The sequence below is a fragment of the Aphelocoma coerulescens genome, assembly GCF_041296385.1.
Source record: "Aphelocoma coerulescens isolate FSJ_1873_10779 chromosome Z unlocalized genomic scaffold, UR_Acoe_1.0 ChrZ, whole genome shotgun sequence".
NCBI classification, from domain to species: Eukaryota; Metazoa; Chordata; class Aves; order Passeriformes; family Corvidae; genus Aphelocoma; species Aphelocoma coerulescens.
In genome coordinates, this window is record NW_027184085.1 from 27,154,645 (window position 1) to 27,179,469 (window position 24,825).

The 24,825-nt window shown below is 35.8% G+C and overlaps 1 protein-coding gene across 2 annotated transcripts in view; it reads right to left on the bottom strand.

Moving 5' to 3' along the window:
* Positions 1–6,640: 6,640 nt before the first annotated feature.
* The window catches only part of RFX3 (regulatory factor X3), a 110,392-nt gene continuing 92,207 nt past the window's right edge, over positions 6,641–24,825 (bottom strand). For both annotated transcript variants that reach the window (XM_069000736.1, XM_069000735.1), the window contains 7 exons: positions 24,586–24,740; positions 19,781–19,878; positions 19,365–19,514; positions 17,678–17,886; positions 16,536–16,689; positions 14,384–14,426; positions 6,641–13,481 (listed from right to left, as the gene is read on the bottom strand). In XM_069000736.1, the coding sequence (XP_068856837.1) occupies positions 13,243–13,481; positions 14,384–14,426; positions 16,536–16,689; positions 17,678–17,886; positions 19,365–19,514; positions 19,781–19,878; positions 24,586–24,740 (1,048 nt within the window). In that variant the 3' untranslated portion in view covers positions 6,641–13,242. The remainder of the gene's footprint in view (positions 13,482–14,383; positions 14,427–16,535; positions 16,690–17,677; positions 17,887–19,364; positions 19,515–19,780; positions 19,879–24,585; positions 24,741–24,825) is intronic.

Sequence of the window (24,825 nt, forward strand, 5' to 3'; positions counted from 1 at the left end):
ACTTGGACTACTGAAGACACGAAATTTTGATCATTCCTTTTAGCCTTTAATGCACACCTTGAATTGTTAGATGAATCAGCAAAAAAACCCAAGTGAGTATCAATTTATGTTCTGCCATTGTAATTTCTGATCATTTTCCTACCCAGATCTCCATCAGTCTCTTAAAACTATGATATTAATCAAGAATCTAAGGAAATAACTTCAAGGGTTATTGCTCAAACAAGTTGTTACTATATCCCTCATATGGTGAATTCCATCAAAATTTGACACTAAACGCTATACACGATGTTGGTCACCTGAAACTGCTACCTTGTTGTGAATGCTTTATTGTGTGTGCACCATTTTTGTTTCAAAACTGATCTGTGGAAGTAATAGGAAAAGTTTTTAATTCCGTTTTGTCTTTCATTGGCCATCAACAAAGGCAGCAGTATCAGTAGCGTCAAGTTAATGCTACCAACTAGCTTGCCACTAATGCTATAGACACTAGATTTTCAGTATCTCTTGCTAAAGCAAATATTTTATAGTTAGAACCAAGTTTAAGTCTAGAAGTGCAACAGTATGTTCTATTAAACATTATTGTTGAGCTGCTGCTTTGATGTTGAAGGCTAGAACAGATCAACCAGTGTTTGTTCTACAGGCATACCCTGTGCTGTAACACAGAATTAGGTTTGAATTTCACAGTCATTCCCAGCTGGACTGCTGTCTCTGCAGCGCCTCGTTGCTTTTAAAGTCAAGAGCAAGTACAGTCACAATCCTGCTAAGTGGCTTTAATGGTATTCAGATCTGGTGGTGTTAAATGAGACCAGTTCTTCCCCCTTCAGGCATCACAACAGAATTTCGCTATAATGAATTACCTATTTGACCACTTTTTTATTTTTGACAAAAATCAAAGTCCACCCACACTTTAAGGAAATTTAAATCAAATTTTCTTTAATAGGAAAAAGACAAAAAAGCTTGATTGGGATACATTATTCATCATAGATATGGTTGGTTATTCTCGCAAGTTTGTCAGCAGAAACATCCAAAACCAAGGTGCTTTTTTTGTTTACTTGTTGGTGTAGTTAAGCTTGGATTTGAATTTGCTATAATAAGTGGATGGAGGTAAAGTGTACAGGTAGAAGAATTATGCTTCCCAAAGAGACACAAAATGATCCACCAAGAAGTACGCAGGAAGGGAATGCTGTCATTTATGTGGTGATGATTAGGGCTGTCCTATTTTTTTGCATTGTTAATTATTGCACCTTTTGATTTTAGCTGTATGACTTCTTGGGTGAAACTGGAGGAAGAAGAGAAGTCTAAATTTTTCTTCAGCATTAGGAACTATTGAAGACCAGGGAAATAAATTGATGAAGTGTTTGCTACTGTTCTGAGAAACAGTCACCATGTCACTGTACACATGGACCAGTAAATTCAATGCCTGTGTTGCAAGGACACAATTTGTGATCCTAACTTCAGCATGTGCTATAGCAGCTTCTTCAGCTGTTTCTGACACACTCTGCCAGGACATCATCTGTTTTGGGGAAAGGTAACATCCAGCTGCAGAGCTTGAGACAGCAGTTTTTTGATACCTCTTCCATCTAGATCTCTGAAAATACGTCTGTTTTATTAACAACTAAGTTACTAAATAAGTACTGACCTACAACATCTACCATGAACTCTGATCATAAAAGCAGCAGCAGACCTTGTGCACAGTGTGCCCGTGGCAAATGCCTATACACAGAGTTACTCATTTCTAGAACAGTTCTGCTTATAAAACATTCAGAATAAAATGTCAGCAGTAGAACATTCGGGTCAAGAAGGGGTTGTTTTGTTTTTTGAACCGGAAAGTCCTACATGTTAGGTTAGCTAATGTATTGGGGAAGTACATGTACAATGGGATTTAGCAAAATTTTGAATGAGACCAGCAGAATCAAGTCAGAATAAAAACTCTCTCTAACATACTGTTAATAGTGCCAAAAATAGATCAAGGTTTCTTCCTTGCCTTGGTCAGATGTTTTTGTGGAAAAATAACTGGCTTATATTTCATGTGGTTTTTGGCATAGACCTTGATACAGAATTAAGCAACTGATGCGCTCTGGATTGCTGCAGGCTCTATGTGATTTTACATAATTAAAGTGAATGCTTTAGGTAAGTCAAATTAAATACACTTAAAATAACTTGATGTAGAATGTATCTTACTTATTTGACATTTAACATTGTACAGATAATTATCTTACAGAAGTAATACAAATAATTTGTTACCTTTCTTACACTCCTGTTTTCTTACAATACCCAGTATTTTCAAGTTTCTCCTACATTTTAGCTGTACTTCATGCTTTGAGGTCTGGATCTGTGGATTTGTGTTACTGTGAACAAAACTTTCATAATTAAATCAGTTCAATTAATATGAACAGCAACAGAGGTTGAATTTTGCATGGTTTTCCTGGTAACACTGTCAGTGTAGAAGAGCTGAGCAATGCAGGCTGTTGGCTTTATCAAGAGTTGGTTGGTGTGAGATCCCTCTAGGGACAATGTCCCTCTACAGATTGTTTTCCCATGTATGTGTCAGAGAAAAACCTATTTCTCAGCAAGGCACCTGCTAGAAAATGAAGCCTCATCTCAGTTAGCAAACCAATTAGGAGTATTCTGTAAACATAGAATAGCATGGGGTAGCACTGTTAGGGAGTGATTGTATTGAAATTGATGATTATGATGAAGATGACAAGGCTGAGTGCCTATGGTAAGGATAGGGGGAAGATCAGCAGGGCAAATGTCATAGTGGGAGTCTGTTACAGACCACCCAACCAGGCTGAACAGGCAGATAAGCCATTCTTCAAGTGGCTGGCAGAAGTCTCGTGGTTGCCCTTTTATTTGTGTATGACTGTAGCTTGCCAAATGTCTGCTGGAAATACAATACAGCAGAGAGGAAGCAGACCAGGGGGTTCTTGGAGTGTGTAGAAGGTAACTTTTTGACAGAGCTGGTGAAAGAGCCTACCAGAGGAGATACCCTGCTGGACCTGTTTTTTTTTGTGTCTGTGCTGGTTTTGGTGAGAGTAGAGTTAACTTTCTTCACAGTGGCTGGCATTGGGCTGTGTTTTGGATTTGTGCTGAACTCAGAGCTGATAATACAGAGATGTTTTTGTTATTGCTGAGCAGGGCTTGCACAGAGCCAAGGCCTTTTCTGCTTTTGGTACTGCCACACTGGGGAGGGGACTGGGGGTGCATGGGAGATTGAGGAGGTTGGGAGGAGACACAGCTGGGACAGGTGACCCAAACTGACCAAAGGGATATTCCAGACCATATGGCATCATGCTTAGAATATAAGTGATTCTGCTTGGCTTGTGTGCATGGCTTTTGCTTTCCCTATTAAACTGTCTTTATTTCAGCCCTCAAGTTTTCTCCATTTGCCCTTCCAATTCTCTCCCCAATCCTGCTGGTGGGGGAATGAGCAAGTGGCTGTGTGGGGCTTGGCTGCTGGCTGGGCCTAAACCATGACAGTGAGCAAAGAAAGACTAGTGGGTGATGCGGTGGCTGGTGGCTTTCTTGGGCAGAGAGACCACAAAATATCAAGAGTTTTCAGTACTGGGTGGAGTAAGGACGGGCACCAGCAGAACTTCCACCTTGAATTTCCATCTAGCAGACTTTGGCCTGTTTAGGACATTGATTGACAGAGCCCCTTTGGAGTCAGACCTGACGGACAAAAGAATCCAGGAAGGCTGGATGTGCTTTAAAAAGGAATTGTTAAATATTCAGGATCAGGCTGTCTCCTTGTACAGAGAGACAGTTCATCAGGGAAGAAGACCAGCTTGGTTAAACAGAAGACTTAGGCAAAAAAAGAGAATCTATTATCTCTGGAAGAAGGGTCAAATAACTTGGGAGGACTGTATGAATGTTGCAAGATCATGTAGGGAAAAGATTAGAGGGGTCAAAGCCCTGCTAGAACTTGATTTGGCAGCAACAGTTACACGACAACAATAAAAGTTTGTGTAAATACAGTGATAGCAAAAGGACAGTTAAGGAGTGTCTTCATCATTTGTTGAATGCAGAGGGTGGTGTAGTGACAGGGCATGAGGAAAAGGCAGAGGTACTTAATGTCTTCTTTGCCTTGGTCTTTAATATCATTCCCACTTGTCCTTGGGATACTCAGTTCGAGAAATTACCAGAGCTGGAAATTGGTGATGGGAAGATGAGTGAAGCCCCCGTAATGCAGGAGGAAATGGTTAGTGACCTGTTGTGCCAATTAGACACTCACAAGTCTATGGGCCCCAATGAGATCCACCCCAGAGTAATGAGGGAACTGGTAAAACAACTTGCCAAACCACTCTCAAACATCTACCATCAGTTCTGGTTACTGTAAAAGTTCCAGCTGACTGGAAATTAGCCCATCTGCAAGAAGGGTTGGAAGGATGATCCCGGGCACTACATGGCTGTTACTGTCAGTCTTACCTCAGTTCTGGGCAAGCCTGTGGAAGAGATCCATGAACCCCATTATGTGGCACATGCAGGGCAACCAGGGGATCAAGCCCAGAAAACATCAATTTACAAAAGGCAGGTCCTGCTTGACCAACCTGATCTCCTTCGATGACAAAGTGACCTGCTTAGTAGATGAGGGGAAGGCTGTGGGTATTGTCTATCTAGACTTGAGTAAAAGCATTTTACACCATCTCCCAGAGGGTCCTCCTAGAAAAACTGCTTGTGTCTTGGATGAGTGGACTCTTTGATGGGTAAAACCTGCCAGGATGGCCAGGCCCACAGTGGTGGTGAATAGAACTAAATCAAGTTGGTGGCCAGTCACCAATGGTGCTCCCCAGGGCTCTTTTTGGGAATGTTCAGGTTTAACATCTTTATCAATGATCTGGCTGTTGCAGTTGAGTGTCCCCCCAGTCAGTTTGCAGATAACACCAAGATGGGTGGGAATGTCGACCTGCTGGAGGGTAGGAGGGCTCTGCAGAGGAATCTGGACTGGATTGGCTGGATCAGTGAGCCAAGGCCAGTGGTGTGAGGTTTAACAAGGCCCCGTACTGGGTCCTGCCCTTGGGCCACAACAACCCCAGGCAGCGCCACAGGCTGGGGCAGAGAGGCTGCAAAGCTGCCCACAGGAAAAGGACCTGGGGGTGCTGGTGACAGCAGCTGAACATGAGCCAGGGTGTGCCCAGGTGGCCAAGAAGGCCAATGGCATCCTGGCCTGTAGCAGCAACAGTGTGGCCAGCAGGACCAGGGCAGGGATTGTCCCCCTGTACTCAGCACTGGTTAGGCCACACCTCAAATCCTGTGTTCAGTTCTGGGCCCCTCACTTTAAAAAGAACATTGAGGTGCTGAAGTGTGTCCACAGAAGGGCAACACAACTCGTGAAAGCTTTAGAACATGTCATATGAAGAACAATTGTGAGAGCTGGGTTTATTAATCTTGAGGAGGCTCAGGGTGCACCTCATTGCTCTCTACAACTGCCTGAAAGGAGGCTGCAGTGAGGCGAGGGTTGATCTCTTCTGCTGTGCTTGCAGTGAGAGGACAAGAGGAAATGACCTTAAGCTGAGTCAGGGGAGATTCAGTTACTAGAAAAACTTTTTTCACTGTTAGGGTGGTCAGAGACTGGAACAGTTTGCCCACAGAGATGATGGAGTCACTGTCCCTGTTCAAGAGGCATCTGGATCTGGTGATGTGGTTTGGTAGTTTAGGGGTAACAAGGGTAGTGCTGAGTGGATGGTTAGACTGGGTGATCTTGAAGGTCTTTTCCAACCTTGACAATTCCATGACTCTTCAGTTGCAACTAGTCACTGGTGTAGTGACTAGTTTTGTAGTCTTGTTTGGTAAGATGTAATGCAGGGACCAATATTGTACTATACTAAGCTTTTAGTCTTTATTTGAAATTAAAGATAGGCAATGAGTGGACCATAATTTACAGCTGAACATCCTGAGAAAAGTAAGCTTCAGGATGCAACTCTTCTACCTTTACCACAGTTTTGTGTGAAATACCTGTTTTAATCTTGGTATCCAATTGTTATTTTAATGTTCTAGCATCTGTTACTTGGTGGGTCATCCCCCATTAAAATAAAATTCAGCATTTCTTTATTTGAAACATAATATGAAACATAGATTGTGCCTGCAACACATACTAGAGACCGCATGAACTGGTAAGATTAGGCCTTCAACTGTGTTTTGTGAAATTGTCAAAACATCTAACACATTAGCATATTGCAGAATATTTAGAGCAAAAATTGCAGAAGTAGGTTCTGCTGGTACCAGACTGACACCACTAATTCCTGGAGGCCAAAGTCTGCACGCCCCCTCACTGTTAGCTGCTAACTACCTAAGTCTGTAATGGAAAATTACTGTTAACACTGAAATGAATAAGTATATTACAGTCTCTATTTACTGGGAATATGACAGCAAATCAGTTGAACAGACACTTCTTAGGTGACCCTGCCTTGGCAGGGTGGTCTGGACTAGATGATCTACAGAGGTCCCTTCCAACCCTAACAGTTCTGTGATTGAAAATACTTGGGGTTTTTTTGCTATCTGAGGCACACTTGTTACTTAGTTCTGTTTTCAAATAAAAAAATGTGGTCTTATTTCAAAGGTGTAAATGCAATGATTTTTCTCTCAAAATCATCGGTACCACAGTCCAAAATATCTAGTTATATAAAAACTGAAGCAATTCAGATATGTTTGTAACAAGAAAACAAATTTATTGATTTTAAAAGACAAGACACAATTTTGTTTTGAAAAACACAAGAAAGCTAGCCTGAGTTCAAGTCTGAAATATTCAGAAAAATCCTACTGTCTTTAGTATGTTCCAGTCATTTTTTATACAACACACTAAAAGTTAATATATATTTTTATAATTATAAAAGGTCCCCAGTTATTGTACAGTACACAATACAAATTGCCAACAAACTATTATTTAGCTCCTGCCAGTTTTGAGAGGACATTATATACTAAAAGATTTAGCATTTGTCACAAAAATCACATCAGGAAATACGTATTTACAAAATCAAATACATTATACAAAAAAAACCATCACGTTATTCTGTAAAGATGTCTTCTTTAAATAATTAAAAAGTATATTCAACTGTAGCCCAAAAACTGGAAAAGAACATTACATTATCTCACACATACAATCTACAAAAAGTTGCTTACCTCATTTACATAATATATTCAGTCAACTGGAAAATAAGAGTTTGAATATGTCCTAGTGTTATGATGTTTCTGTGCTGTGGGACTGGATAATGTGATCTGCCACTTACTAAGTGAAATTTAAATGATGGCACTTAAAAAAAATACAGTATAAAATAAATGCAACAAAGGAAGTTTCCTAGAAGGTAAGAAAGCCCTGAGTGATGATAAAATTACTGATTGGTAGCTCTAGAATTAACCTAATTAAAGTTTACCACCTCAGGCACAATTTTCCAAGTTTTTGAAAGGCACTCGAAGTTTCTTTAACAGCCTCATTGGTTATTAACTGTAAATCCAAATTTTCAGTGGGTATGAGTGGAGATGGGCAACTTGCTTTGGTACAAAGTGGTATTTTCCCAACATACTTAAAATTGCTTAACTGGGTTACTTTAAGATGGGTATCTAATGTTTAAATACAAGGCAGTCACTTTAATATTGTATGGAAGGAAACTTTACTTGGGGAACCCATTAAATATTCTTTGTGTAAAAAGCTTTTGCTGGTATCAGTGAGTCAGAAAGAATTGAACTGAGTTCCTGCTAAAAACCAATCCATTCAAGGTTGTTCCTCTGAAGTCTAAATTCCTCCTAAAAAGACATTTATTATTTCAGAGTAAAATTAATCTAGAACTGAAAATTCCTGTAAGATGTTTGCACCATAACCAAGAAAGTGCTTAGGAACATACAAAGAACATCTTCCTGAATTAGTGTTAAGTGAGGCTCATTTGATGCCCACAGGCTTTTTCTGGGCCTTGTTTTCTACACTGTATTTCAGCCTTAATGAGCAATCTCCAAGAACAATTCTTACCAAATATTTAACTACTCAGGGCTTCCAATCCCAAAATGCCAATTTATTTTTTTCAACAGGAGAAGGAGAAAAAAATTGGAATAAAACAAGAGTTAAAATGATCATTTTCAAACTAAGGCATATTTTACTTCAAATAAACACTAGGCAGTCACTTTGTAAGTGGCTTTTACTATTTCTTAGTTAAACTGGTAAATTAAACTCAGGTCTACTGGCACATAAAATCACTAGCAGCAATGATCAAGGCATGCAAACTCAGAAGCATTTACAGTAAATTATGAATAAAAAAAGTTGTTAAATAAAAACCCTTTGAGTATTGCATTTATGTTAATTAATTATGCATTAATTTGCATTAACTGACTAAAAATGTTTACAACTTACTTGCACTATACTACTGACGTAATTCCCTTAAATAACTTTAAATGATACCCTTTTTCTTTGCCCTCAGCTAGACTTAAATAAGTACAGCTGCTTTAGTGTTTGCTGACTGATATTGCAAGAAACCAGTAGAAAATGTACTGTATTCTCACTTAGTAAGGTGGCATCAGTTATCTCTAAGTTAAAAGAATCTTTACTTGCTGCTACACTTGTTCCCTTGTTCCTGTAAGCAGTAATTGTAAGAACAAAAGGGGTTTTTAAAAATATTTGCTTGTGCAATTTCTAGGTTGCTTTTAAAATTATGACATTCAGTAAGGGCCATACCCTTGTATGTGAAATTTAATAAAATACCTTCATCTTCTAGCTAGTCATTATTGCAGTGACTGAGTTTTAAAAGGAATATCAACATAATTGTGCACTTTTTGTTCCTGTTTCTCACAAACACTGCCAAAAATTTCAATGCAAACACATCAAATATTCTGCAAAATTTATTATTACTAAACCTTCTTTTAATCCTAAAGATTTCTCTTTTACAGTACCAGAGTATTCCAATACTAATCTATCTCAGGAGATTTTCAAAATAGCTGAATATATTTTCTAAACCTTTATCTTCTAAAGGCATCTTAAAGTAGACAACTTCCTATCTGTAGAATCATGTTGGATTTTCTTTGTATATATATGCAATTATGAAAACCAGGGAGCTGAAGTACTGTTTTCTATTACACAGTACATATCAATGGCAATGAATATTTTGCCTACATCTACTGAGCCCCCTATTAATAAAAAACATCCCCATAGAGTATGCAAGTATTTACTTTAGACATAATTAAAAAAAATTTACAACACTATAAGCTATTTCAAAGTATATGCTCAGTGGACTAGGTAAATTATCTAAAAATCTTTGTTCCCATCATGTTACTTACAATGCTCAAAGGGTTAATGCAAGGCATTATATCAAATTAATTTCCTAATACTAGAACTAAGCACTGTGTGTTTATGCTTCTATTCCAGTTTTTATTGTCAGTGTTAAATCACCAAACAAATTAGCAGAAATACTAGAATTCCATGTCTCAATTTGCTTTAAACCGTATACAAAGAGCATGTCCTGTTAGTGTGACAAGGGCCCAATTTTCAGAAATTCATCTTACTCTCTCAAATTTGTATTTTAAACTCTGAAATTACTGTCGTATACTTATATTATTAATAAACCTGGGGTTTTTGTCAGCACATTTATGGCTCTCAGCGGTTGGTTTTGTTTTGTAAAAGCATTCTGAATTAAATTGGATTGCAGAGCATCTCTAACATGAATTTTTTTCTAAACAGTGCAGATGTCAATTGGTGAGAATGACAAAGATATCAGATCATTTCTCCTAGGGAAAACAAGATAAAAAAAGTGTTTCAGATATTTAAAAATACCTCGCTTTAAATTAAATTTGTATATAGACCTATGCATTCCTGAATGACAGAACATTATTTTCTTTTTGTTTTTTGAACTAAAGGCAGTAATGCTGTAAATCATCATTTTATATGCAAATAATTTAACATCTATTTTCCAAATTTTTATGGAACTTTTTAAAAATGAAGGTGCTTAGAGCATGCTACAGTATAAGAGAAAAAAAACTGAAAAAAAGAAAAAAGATGCTTCAAAACTGATTCACCACAAGAAAGATGAAAATGTAACAAAAAATTTTAACAAATATAAAACTTTTGAAAATTGGGCCCTGTGCTTTGAAAAGGTAGCTCAACAAGACCTCTTCCCCCACACTGTTCACCGTGCTATTCTGTGCTAATGGGGGAAATGCCTCTAAAATAACTATTCTTGATTCCATTTCAAGATTAGATAAAACACATAAATCATGTCAACTCTCATAATGTCTACCCTGTGGACACACGCTACACCTCTCCATAGCATTGACAACAGACTCCAGAGCTGGTGTGGCAATGCAGCCGCACGCTACACATTACAGAATACACACTGAGGTATCCGCATCTCTCTACTTCAATGATTACTAAAACCCAACTATTAAACAGCAAGAGTGTGCAAAATGTTTTATCTAAGTGTTTGATTAAAACTCCAGGAAAAACAAAACAAAAGACCCCCAAATCTGTAAGTTTATAACACAGTAAGATAGTTGCTCTAAAAAAATCTGGTAAAATCTTTAGAATGTAAGCATAAGAATATAGACTCCAGTCAGTTTTCTGAACGTGTGAAAGTTCCAATTTGTCTTGACAATTCATTGTTTTTAGAAGCTATGAAATACATTCCATTTCCTGTATTCAGATTTTTGTTCAGTTTTGGTTTTTACTTTGTGACAGTTAACAACTGAGTGGAGTGGAGAGCTAAATAATGAAAGATACTCAAGTCCCACCATATTTAGCAATCTAGATTTACCTTTTACAATTGTACTCTTTTCTCAGCAACAACAAATTCCGCATTAAACCAAGAAAGGATAAGAAAACACAAACCAACACAAAAATTAAAACAAGTACTACAGTATTTAAAAAAAAGCTGAAAATGAAAAAAAAAGTTGAATTATTTCACTTTATTTTACTTGTAAACATCTTATAATGCACAATGAAGGGGAGTAAATATTTATCACAGCTTAGTTTTAGCATTTTTGGTGAAGGGTACAGATGTGCTGATTTCTAAGGAAAAATCAGGACACACTGAGCGATATAGGTGACAACAAAATCTATAATGAGATTCAGTGCATTTGTGAGTTTAGAAATAATGAATATAAACCTCACTTTTACTTTTTACTGAGGCAAAAGCCATCTACTGACATTAGTAGGAATTATGCCTACACAGAATGAGCTGGATGGGTTCACAATTCTGCAAAGGAATTAAAATTTATTTTTGTGCACCAATAATGTTAGGACATTTTAGTTTATGTGCAGCTGTATTTGGAGCATATGTAAACTCTAGCAACAAACTTGTTTGCTATAAATACACTTCCATTTTACATGCTCTTCTCCCATTTGGTATATATGACTTTAAAGTCATTTTCAGACACACGAGATAAACCAGAATTAAAAAATCCTAATTTTTTTACAGTCTTTTCTGTAAAGTCAATCTTTTTGTGTTCTCCTTCATTTTTTGGCTTTTTTTTTCTTATTTAATTCCACTACTTTAGTGTAGCAAATTCGTGTGTCTGCATAATGAAATGTTTGTGAAGAAAAACTTGAGTTCTTTAATGTCAATTAATATGGTCTCTATAAACTGATATTATTTAACCATTAAAATGTAATATCTGGCTGATACACCACAAAATATAGAAATTGAAAACATGCACTGCATTATGTACCTGCTCATTTATTTCTTTTTAGTTTTTAAAATTAAAAGTAGGCAAGGGTTTAGAAAATATATAGTCATGCTTGGGACTATGGTCAATCTATTTTGACATTTGAAGTTGGTATTAAAGCTAGTTTTGCTTTCCAAATTCCCAAGCAAATTTTATTTGTATTAAAGTGAAATCCAGCTAGAAACGAGAAAAAATAGGTCTATTGTCATTCTAAGAGGGATATTAAAATCATTTAATAATAAAAAAATCCTTTTATTCTTTTGAAGGCTATGTAACCTGTCCTTACTTCTTAGGGAATTTGAAAATGACAGGCACACCTTGTTGAATTAATTTAAGAGTTAATAATAACAAAAAGTACTAAGTCTTAGCTTCAGTTCTGTTTAAGGCACCATGTAATAGCCGAGGTACGATGATCCCTGATGTACATTCTTAAATGGCAATGGTCCATCTAGCCACCTATTCAAATTCTACACAATTGGGAATAAGTACAAGTGAGGTGTGCCAGTTACACTGCCTTGTCTAATTTTTGTAAAAATTTAAATCCACTTTACCAACAAGGAAATGTTTTTGAAAGGAAAATGATGCAGGTTGCTACATTCCTTGCATTCTATAAATCATCTTTTCTAAGAGCAGCAGATTGAACCACTAGTAGGAAAAGACCTGGAATAGAAGAAAGTCATTCAAATGGAATGTTTTCCTGTATGTCCAGTTCAGCATAAGTAGCACATACACTTAAAATTAAGAATAATCAAGTCACTTTTTCTTTTAGCTTCAGTTTCTAACAACTACAGTGCCACTGAACAATCAAAAGCATCTGTTCAGTGGCCTGACATATAGAATCAGTAGTCTTCAAAACAGAGGAACTGGTATGCAAATAATATCTGAAACTGTTGATTTTAAACGAAGCTTGCATTGTTTACATCATGTTCAGATTATTAGGTACATTTATGCCATACAGATTACCACATTCTGATACAATTCTGTCATTTAAACAGCTTCTTCCTTACAGAAAGAAACCAGGAGATCTTCTCAACCCTCCAGCATTATTACAAAAAAATCCCCCTGAATACTCACAATTTTATCAAAATAGTGTCTTCTCGTAGTACGATGAAAAGCACCTTTTATAACAAATTTGATACATCTGCTGTCAAATAAGTATGCCTCCAGTGTAAATCAAAGAAAATAGTTCTTTTGATATTTCACAGAAGTGCATCTAATTAAAAACCTATCTATATGAAATCAGCATAATAACTAATAATTAACATTAAAATATTTTTAAACTATGAAAAAAATTAAATTATTATAAGAGGACAAAACATTAACATTAAACTTTGCAAAAATCTTCCTTGCATTTGATACAAAGAAACCTCTTCATATTGAATGGCCAATGTAAAATGATTTTGTTTACAAAAATTTTTTTTTTTTAAACAGACCTGGCGAAATACATACACCCATTCCATTGAACAACTCCAACAAAATTATGATCAGAACAGTTACATTTGACAACAGTCAACCTTCGGACTTACTCTTTTTTTTTTCTTTTTTTCATATTAAACCTAAAAGGCTAATGCAATGGGGCATGTGTTGGAGGCCAGGGGAGGTTTCACATTAGACTGCAGTGTATGTATTTCCAGTAGCACTGCATTGTCTGATAGTCTGAGTAGTTGCAACAATGTGCTCATTATGAATTGGGTTCAGGAGGTTCTGCTGTACTCCACTCTCAAGCACTGGCTGCATGCAGCCCACCTGGAATGCCTGGTTTAGCTCAGTTTTCTCCCTCTTGGCTTGTGGTTCTCCACTTTCATCCAGCTCTTCATCTATTTCACTTTCAACTTCGCTGCCCTCATCTGCACAAACAAACCAGCATGTAACTACCACAAAGGAAAAAGTTTCTAATACAAAGCTCTTTATTTTGCAAGTAATAGTTGAAATATGAGGGAGCAATCTGATAAAGCACAAACTGAAAATTAACATTTTAATGGCAAAAAGTCAACTATTATCTCAACTAGATATACAGACTCAGGTTTGATCCCTTGAGCTATGCACTGTTGTTGTGGAAAAAACAATTCCAATCTCAAAAGGTCTAACAATCAATGTTAACTTCATACTGGAAAATGCCTCATTTCCTAAACATGATGAACAAGAGTTGTTACTTTTAGCTACAGATAGGGAAACTGGGGCAAGAAGAGTTGGGGTGACTTGATCCAAATTTTGACAAACATTCTTATACTCACTAGTTGAGTGTTCTGAGGTCAAATCACCTCAAATCACTCAAGCAATCAGTATAAGAATGCATGTCAAAATATGGCATGAAGAGATTGTAAGGAACTAACTTCTCCCTGACTACTTGCATACAATTCTGCTTCTTGACGTAGCAAAGCATTCACTACGGTTAAACATCCATAAGTATACTCTTGTCTTAATTCACACAGCTGCTACCCTCCTCTGTCCTATTAGATAATAAAAAATTTGCATTAAAATTGGATATTCCTTTGTGACAATAATAAACATCTTTTAAATATTCTTATTTTAAAACAAACCTACAATATTACAGTCATTATTATGTGTGATATTTCATACATAGCTATTGTATTATATCAATGTATCCATACAACATATACATGCACTTTAAAGGATGATAGGACTCTAAATTCTGTTTGACTGTGTTTTTAAAACATAAAGATTTATTTTGCTCAGAGACACATTAGCTCTACACAGAATTAGACCCTGGAGATACTAAAATGCTTACCTTTATCCATATTTCCAGGGGACACAGCATTTAAATCACCAAACTGCAAAACAAACAATTAGAGAAATGGACACAGTCTTAAGCAGATGTGATCTTAGAATATCTATGATGTAGGAAATCTGTCCCCCACTGGTTTTACAGTTGCATTCATTCAAATGAATAATCTTAGCTGCAGCCACATCCATAGCAGAGCAATTTCCCATTCCATTTCAGTCTTGTGCTTATTAAGACAATTATCACTAAGTAAACCCTCAAAAATTAGAATGGAGAAGAACAACCTTTTTTAAAGATTGCTTCATCAGGGCCTTTGTTGTTTGAAGTGAGGTATTTCTGAGTTTTATAAAGCCATAAATTATAATTGATATTCATTCTGAACTATCAATATTTTAAGAAAACGCTCTTTTTAAAATTTCCCAGGCACCATTTTAATTGTGCTGGAACAAAAATGAAGGTGTGCCGCAGTGTTGCTAATCTACCTGTAAGGTAGATGAAGGCACTGCTGAGAAAGGGTTTATAACCTGATAACTGATTTACATCAAAACCCAGACCTTTTAAAAGAAGTTGCGTGTAAATTAGAAACCTTCTTCCCTTTCCTTTCTCCATTTCTCTTGTGTGAAATTTGGAAGAGTAAAATGCCACCAATGGATATCAAATGAAAGGAGCACATTGTTTAGACAGATACATTTCTAACCATAAATGATGGTACTAGTCTTTTCCAGAAGAATTTTGCCAATACCTATGTCCAACGGTGGAAGAAGAGGAAGGGAGAAGTATGAGAATGCTTTTCTCAGCTGCAACCAGTTTATACTGTCTTACAGTGCTTGTTGCACTGTAATCTTGCTCATTTTATTTCAATCACATCCATTGAATACACAAAAACATAAGAAAACACACATTTAATGTATTTAACTTCTATTCTGCCCCTCACCTCCAAATGTTTTGCAATACTTACTTCCTCATAGTATTTCCATCTTCAGTCTCATAAACTTTTTAGAAAACCCTATGCTACATTTATGTCTAAGATATAAAGTCTGCAGAGACAAGAAGAATGTAGTACCTATACTTGTGTAATACTTTCTGCAAATGTAAGGCAAGAAATATAACAGCATGTATACTGATGGTGGGGCTTTCTACTAAGTAGAAATATTATTTAATTTTTCTGAAACATGTCATGACACATGATATAGAATAATTTGACAAAGAAAGCTGAGACATTTTCCAATTTCTCTTGAAAGTGTATTATCTCTTTATAATATTTAATAAATCTATCAATATATCTTGTGGGAAGAATGACAACCGATGCCAAATCAACTAGCAAAATTACCTGCAATTTATAGGTAACACAGAACATGATAGAGTGACTCGCAAGTGTAAAAATGCAACAAATCCATCCTATTAACAATTTAGCATATTTTCAAATATATCCATTTTCCAGCAACTTTGAAGCATAATTCTTTGGGAATTCTTTGGGAATTCATGCTTTCCTTACTGTGTCACTCAAAATTAAAGGTCAGATGAACTACTGAAGAGGGATAAGAAAGACTTTGCTTTGTAGATGCCGTAGCTGAGTATAAAATTATTGCTATGAATTAAGACTCTAGATCTGCTTTTTAAACCAATAGTCTTTGAAACAATTGTATGAAAATCAAATGTGTTGCAAACCTCTATGTATGTCTGCACTGGTATGTGAACAGTACTGTACAAGCCAAAATTCTGCATGTAAACCAGCCTTCTAATGTCAAAGAGGGTATACATTTTGTGTGGGAATTATGTGTGCAAATGCATGTAAATGGATCTGCAAAAGCAACATTTTCCTATTACTATGCTCTTTTATTTACACATAAAATATTCAGGTCTCAAAGAGTGGAAAATGGTTGTAGGTTGATCAACATTTTTCAAACTATGGACATGAATCTGTGTGCAGATTTGTAAAAGAGTAAGTTATTTTAGAAATAATTGATTTTAAGAATTCAATGTGATTTTAGTACTCTGACAATGAACCAGTGAATCAAGTTTGAAACCACTGTATATATTTGTAACTCAGTCTACTGTTATACTGCAAACATCCTACCATTCTACATACATGCTTAAAAAACGCTTTTTCCAAATCATCACTAAATCTATCAATCTAGTCTGTTACATATTATCTTACCTCTCCCATAACTGCAATAGGTGTTTCTCCTGTTGCCTGAGCAACACGATGCTCTACTAAGTAAAACATGTATTCATCGTAAAGCAAGCGGATCAGATGAAAAGAGCCAAAGCTAGCAGCACTGCGCAAGGTTAAATCCCGAATCACCATTGAGCTATTCAAAAATAAAAAATATATATATGTTTATGTATTGTATGTCACAGCCATTTTAACATTTATCCATGTAGACAGACATTTCACCTCAAAACCAATATTCTCAAAAGCAACAGTGTCCACAAACATCTGATTTATGGTGTCTTCAGAAAGGGATGACTGGAAAGGGCAATCATTTGCTTCTTTCCTTTCTCTGAAGGTACTGTTGGATACCACATAAGAAATAACCAGACTTGTTTGGTTTTGGTTTTGACCTATGCATAACTACCAATGATTGAGCAAGTGTAAAACTTAACTTGAAAGAAACTTTGTTGAAAACATGAACAACTGAATTGGTAAGAAAACTATTTGGTTATTTAAGAAACTATTCTTTAAATGGTGTCCGTTGTGTCAATCTTTCCAGGACAAAGCTTTTAATTGCCAGAATTTAAATAGCTTTGAAACTTAAAATTCAGAAACGATAGACTTGTGTGTTCATATTATATCAACAAATTCTGGCATCTTTAGCAAGCAGTTGCTACAGTCAGGTTCAAAGAACAAGGTTTACTCTGATAACTGTTTCAATAAGCAGCTAACATGGAATGCTTGTCTTAAAGTTCTTTCCATATATTAAAAACAGCTTTTGTCTTTCTTATCTCATAAACATTGATGCCACAATGTTTTAGTAAGTAATGCTAAAAATAGTGGCTTAATAATTGCATAGTTACTTAACCAAAAAAAATCATAGTATGTTTCTAACTCTGGACAAAATTACACCTGCATTTATTTTCAGATGCCTTTTAAAGCAATAAACAAGGGTCATTTAGGTCCCTGTTCAATTGCCAATAGCCCTGAGTTCCAGTTTAATAGCAGAGGTACTCTGGATAAAAACCATATTTTTCATGATGTACCAAGCCACTGTTTGATATTAGATTTGCCAACTTCAGTACAATGCACAGTTCAGCAAATAATAGAAGAGTTAGAATGTTTTAAAGTCTATTAAATACTACCTGTAGAAAGACCATTTTAACAGAAATTGCCGTGCTGCTTTAGGAAAGCTGGGTCTTCCTTCATATGGTTTCAATGCTTGCATCATTACATTATCAAGCCAGGCAGCCCACTGCTCCAGAGTGCTCTGCTGTTGAAGAGTCATCTTGAAATCTGTTTCTAGTCTCTGAACCATGTTGTCATCACACTGGCACACCCAGGAAGCCTGCTCCTGTTATAGCACATGGCAGATCTTGAATTGACAATACATAAGCCAAAGCACAGAATGTAGTTGTATCTCAAAGATTAGGCTGTTCAATGCATGAAAGAGACTGGACCCACTTACTAGACAGACTACAAAGTAGTTGTTATTTACAGCTATTGTAGTTTTGTTGAAAGCAAATAGGTGGGAAAAGCATAGCATAAAAGAACAGACATCAAATAAAGAAATTAGAACAAGCAATGTAAGCAACAAAAGTTTGTTGTAGTTTCCTACATTCATTTGTGAAAAAAGACTTCCACTTTTGTCATTTTTCTACTGAAATACTTATAACTTGCCTTTTTTTTCTGGGATGTTAGGCAGAGCAAGCAGGAAGAGTCAAATGCAGGGGGCTAAAGTAATAAAACAAGTAGCAAGAAATCAAGTGCAACATTCCTTTTGCTCTGAAGAAGTTAAGCTTAAAGACAAATCCTGTTATATCATCTTATAAAAGAAGCTTTGTACACAAACAAGGATTGTTCTGTTTGCTGATTCTAGGCAGTAATAGATGACACATTACATAAACATAAGCTGCACACAAGTGGAGAAACATACTATGCATACAATAATAAGCAATTTAGTCAGTGTTACCAAGTTTAAATAAAGCTAACTGTTCAATTCAGAAAATGAGAAAAAAATGACAGCTCACTAACTGCAAGCCATTTCCATTTAAACTCTAGCTGTCATGTGCCAAGTTAACACCTCATTCACAGACTCTGTATCCATGTCAACATATTACTGTACTTAATATATTGTATCTTTGGTCAAGAACTCTTGACTAGATTTCTGTTAAGAGTATTAACATGTATATTAAAACACTCGTTCACAAAGAAGACAAACACAGAACTACCAAGAATCTGAAACCTTTGACTTTGCTGGCCAAAAGGACAACAGTATTTTTCCTCAGACAAGCAGAAATACAGAGAGAAATTATTCTTAGTAAAAACATAATTTATGCTCTACAGATTCCAATCATACTAATCTAATCCATTATTCAGGAGATCTTGTAAATTTTAGCACAGGCACTTAGATAAAACATACTTGTGTATGGGGTTTTAAATAATGGAGACAATCTCTACTGAAAATGCTGGCATTTAATAACTTTAAGAGACATTCAGAAGATACGCTACTGAGATCTAATCCTAAAATATCATTTTTGCTATTAGTAAGACACGATTCATGGTACCCATTCTAAGAAAGTATTTGCTCTACATTTGCACAGAACTTGGAAGAATACATGCACTTCAAGAGAGTAAATGGAATCAGGTAATGGTTCTGAGCTCTTATTTTCCTAAAGCATGAACTGTCACTTTTGGACTGAATCACTACATATATGAATGAGTGAAATATTAGCACTTTACTTTCTTCATAGAGTGACACCTAACAATAATGTTCAAAATCACAGAGGAAATAACTCTTAAAGACCCCTGCTATTCAAAATTAAATTTTACCTGAACATTGGCAAAATCAACACGGTTGAGATCATTGAGCATCTGGTTGATTTGAGAAGTATTTTGAAGCACAGCACGAGCTGCTTGAGCCAGGTGATTAAGAGATGTGTATCTTCGCAGAGTCTGGGCAAAGGCACTTACAGCGGCAACCTATGAAGAAATTTAGTATTTTTAAATATTGTACTCTGTAGATTAACTCCACAGACTGAGTATTTACTTTCATTTTAATAGTTTATATTAATGAGTCCTCATATTTGAATTATACCATGTAGCAGATCAAATAATGTTATTTCCTCTCCCATTATTTGAAGCTTGATGCTAAACATGAAATTCAGCATTAAAATGCTGCTTCTTTTAGATGCTACTGCCCACTTGGTTTGCCACTGCAAGAATAATACTTCAATGGTTTCATCTACCTTGGTTTGTATCATCCTCTGTGGAATATTGTTCATGGCATTTGAAAGCCAACCTTCAAGGCTTTTTGCAAAATTGCGAATGGCTTGGGTCAAGGCACCTATAGATTGGAGAATAAAAAGAGAATGAAAAGAAAGGAGTGCACCTGTTTTGAAATGTTTTGCATCCTCAGAACTCTTGTACTCAACTTTCAGGCCTGCTGCATTTACTTACTAGACAAATTTAGTCTGGGTTCAAAATGCCTCACTGAGATAAATATTACACAAAAATTATTTTAGTTTTGGTTTAATAAGCATTTCTGACTTCTTCACCAGACAATCTTCCAAAGAAGTTTGTGACTAGCAGTATTGTTTTGGGCAATCCTATAGGAGAATAACACTAAATTTCCATCACAAACTTCCACTTTCCATTTTACCTAAGCACCTCTTTTAAAAAGCAAAAGTCTGGGGAAAAATCCACTTATAGGAACACAGCAGTTTCCTCAAGTAAGTCCAAAGTAATCTTAAACCATGTCATAGGGCTGCTTAAATCAGTTTTAAAGAACAAATTCCATTCACATGCAGTGCTTAAGGATGTCATCAATAAGCAAGATATAGGAGTGTTTCACTGACAGAAAGTGAAATTATTCAAATGACTGTGAAATCTGTGTGCATTTTGTTTCTTTTCTATACCATCCACAGAAATGCTGAGTGGCTGACAGAGATTTAGAAAGACATTGAAGAAGTTCCTACAGTATTCTGCATTACTAAATACAGAAGTTTTAATTTTTCAAAAGAGGAAGACAGGAAGCATTGTCCCAAGGAACTGTACCTGGAAAAAATAAAATCATGTCTTCTGAGTGATAAAAACCCAGCTTTCCCACACCTAACCCTTGCACATTGACATAACAGCGCAACACTCAAACTGCTGCAAAAAGTAGGAGACAAAATGAAAAAACTGCAGGTTTCTGAAGACTACCAGAGAATGAATGCAACTACAAAAGTGAAGAGGAAAAACCTAAGGAAATAATACCTTTTTTAAAATAATACCTTTTTAAAATAAAGCTTTCTACCAGAAATGTAAATTTACTAAAAAAGAAACTGTATTCTTTGTGATATCTTTTTCACATGTCTTCAAACTTGCAGTCATAAGCAGTAGAATCCATATTGGCAATTTATATAACTCACCATGCGTTTGGATGCTTAGCTGACCACAATTTGATCTTACAAAGTATCTGTGTTAGCTCAGCCCTCTTTCTGTGTTAGCTCAGCCCTCTTAAAATATCTTTTTGTTTTGTCCTTTAGGGTTTACACATGAAGAACAAGCTTTTTTCCTCAACCCTGTCAATCCTCTAGCTCACTTGTGCTGCTTTGTAAATTATTTCTGTGCACTTACTAATTGACTATGTATTCACTCATCTTTTCTTACCTACAGGACAAGATGGAAGCAATAATGTAAATACTGTATGAATGGTACTTAGACATTTAAGGAAAATATTACTGCTTTTTCACCTCTAATGTTCTCATTACTCTTTTTTACCCAAGTATATATATATTACAAAATTATTTGCATCACTGTAATGCTGATCTCCTTTAAAAATAAATATAGAAAAGCAGCTCAGGCCTTTCAAGAAAGACCTTTAACTAGTAAGAAAAAGGAACAAATAAAAGGAATTCTAATTTCTGAAGAAATAAAATAGCTAAAGTAGCTAATCAGGCATCACTATTGTATAGAACAACCATGAATTTCTAATGAGCTTTGGAGATACATTAAATACAGATTTTTTCTCATATCCTTAACTACACATCTAGCCATTACCAAAACCTTACGTACCTACATCCTTGAACTGTTAAGTTCATCTGAACCCTTTCAAAGAATCTTTGCATGATAAGCATGGTGCAAAGTAAATGGCCTAAATCATTAAGTGTTACTACTCATAAACTAAATGATGTGGCAATGGCAGTTACTGAAAGTTTGATTTGGATAAGCACCTAAAAAGCTTGGCTTCTGAACCAAAACCCCTCTGACTTGTACAAAACTGAGCTTTACAGCCTTTCCAGTACTCTAATTTTTTGTCTGTCTGGAATTGTATAATATGGTGTGGAAGTGTAATTTGCATAAATTCTCCACCAATCATGGAAACTAACTCAACAGCAAATTTGTTACTGTCCATTCTGCCCCTTGTGAAGATGTAAGATGCCCATTCTAAAACATAATAGCTCTGGTCTATTGTCAAAGACACTACATAATGGTCTTTATTCCTGACTTCAATGGACAGCATTTTGCTTTTCTTAGGAAAAGGAATTTTGTTGTTTTATACACAGCAATTCTTCACTCATTCTGTGGGTGCTAAACATTTCAGCTGACAAATTTAATACAGAGGTTAAAAATAAAACCATTTTTTCCTCAACAGTCTTTTATTTCTACTCCAGTAGTATGTACCAACAATATGACTTGTCTAAAAGAAAAAAACACTGAAGATCTAGACAAAAAAAACCCAAACTTGAAAAAATTATGCTTTCTTCAAGCTCCTTTCAAATTAGTATTTTTCCCTATTTTGAGCAGCAGCTGCTGCTCTCTTCCCATTTACTCAAGAAAAAAAATCATAAACATGCCTTTAATGAAGCATTTACAGTCCCAGCTCCTCTACAGAGTCCAAACTTCCCTACAAATTGCTATTTTCCTACAGAGGATGATGAATTTATCTGCTTCTTCAGCTGCATTTTTGTTATATTCAACCTTAAGCCATTATCTCAGTCTCTTGTAATGACTGGAGATGCTTTTATTCAAAAGCAGGACTTAAAAAAATCACAAGATTTTAACCATTTAACAGTGAAGAAGAAACCTGGATGGCCCATCATTAAAGGAAAGCTGCTAAATAAGGCCATTTAGTTAGCTGGTTCTAAAGGATAAAGTAAGAAAATACGTTAGCTGTCTTCTAAAGGTAGCTCAGTGAGTGCAATTCTGAGCAGAAAACCACTGACTGTTCACAAAAAGGAGGCAGAAGTCTCTTGGGATGAATTTGTCCTGGGATTAGATGACGTGTTTGAATCCAACAGTCTGATGACCATCCCCAAAACAGGAATGTCAAACACAGTAGGTATCAATTATTCAAATATGATTGGTAATTCTAGAAAGAAAGTGTGAAAAGGACATGTTGCCTCTAATTATTGATATTAATTGATTTTGCCCCATTTCTTGAAATCTTGTATTGGCAATGCCCAATGCATCTTATGAAGCAAGGCAGGAAGACACCATGAGCTGTATAGCTGTCATCTGAACACTCCTCTAGAGACTACCAGGCTTTGCAGGAAAAGCAACTGAAAAGGAGAGGAGCAGGTTTGATGAAAAACTGTGTCTGCACTACCTTTTTATTCAGAAATTAACTTGCTTTTGCAATTGAGAGTTTCCATTCAGCCTATTAAATGTTATAATTAAATTTGTGGGGGTTTTTATCACTGCCTAATTTTTTGTGATACACTGTATTACTCTAAAATCCTACCTAATGGTATTGTCATGAGAGAAGTAAAACATTAAATATAAACCAATGCAAAATAATTTACACAAGTAATAGCTGTCAATAATTACATGCATTTGAGAAAACATTTTCCTTTATTTTCATACATAGATGCCCAAATGATGTCAATTGCTAACAAGCACTTACTCGTTCCTTAAAAAAAAAGGTAAAATGCACTTTGTAAATGGCAAACCTTCAGATTTTGTACATTTCCAGTTTCAATTTTTGTTTTTTGCATTATACATAATTTGCTAAAACCTGATTTTATTCCACTGGCAAGCAAGAAGTCAATAAAACTTTTCTGCAAGGCACTACCACCAAATATTCTTATGAAGTGCTTATTACTGCTGGAGTCACCATAGCAGAAGAGGTGTTCACAGCATGACAATATAGCTTTGTTACCTGCAAGCCTACTTTTTGGATTAATATTTTTAAAAATATTTTAAACTTTTTAAAGTGAATACTGGGTTTTTTTTTTCATGGGAAGGAAATAATATGTAGGAGGTATGAGGTTTTTAGTGCGTTGCTAACATGATTTCTTTATTATATTTAGGACAGTGTATGTGAGACAATAAATACTTCATGAAGGAGTTCAACTTTCTTCACATAAATTTGTTTTCTACCAAAGATAGCCATAAAAATACACTGCTAGAGCAACGACAGATTCTAGTAAAATTAAATTTGAAAAGAAATCTCTACTCCTGGTTATGGTGGCATGACTGGACAATTACTCACTCTTTCATGTAGGATGTATGACAGAAAAAACAGTAGATTGGAATAATAAATTGGACTAGGAATTCTTCACTGCCTTAACAGTCATTAGAATTTATTTCAACAGTCAGGAACAAAGGACCGACACTTCAAACATGGAATCACAAAGACCATATTTCTTTTTCAGACTAATCAAAGATTAATATGTGATGTTTAAACAGAAAACTACTGAATTTAGTGGAAGGATTGACTGATACTAGTGCACATTGCCACAGGGCCACAGGACTTCTTTCCATCAGGTACCCTAGAGCCAGGGTAAAGGGAAAACATTTTTACCTGAAGAGGTAACAGATATAGAGAAAGAAGAACCTTTAATATGACACTGTATCTTAAAAACTGGATCTTCCAACTTTTAGAGTTCAAAGCATATGGCAATTCCCAGCACAACTCCTTACACAACAAAACTGAGGATAAATTATACACAGTTACTTGTGTAACTTTCAGACTTTTTCTTAAGCTGTCCTGTGAGGCACAAGTACACCTCCACCATATACATGCTTGCAGAAAAATCCTTACAAATGTTTCAGGTGTTCAACTTACTAGGAATAGGTCTAAGGACGTCAGGAATGAGAATCTCCACCAAAGCCTGGTACATCACGTGGTCACAGTTACACATCCATTTCAGAATTGACTCATTCTTGCACAGGGTAATCAGCTTTGCTTTAGGAAGTCGACTTTCTATTTCACTCAGATTGCTGGTGTTAAAAAAAACCGTAGCAAATTAATAAACAATAATGCATTTATGGCACCTGGGGGCATGGTTTAGCAGTTAACATGGCA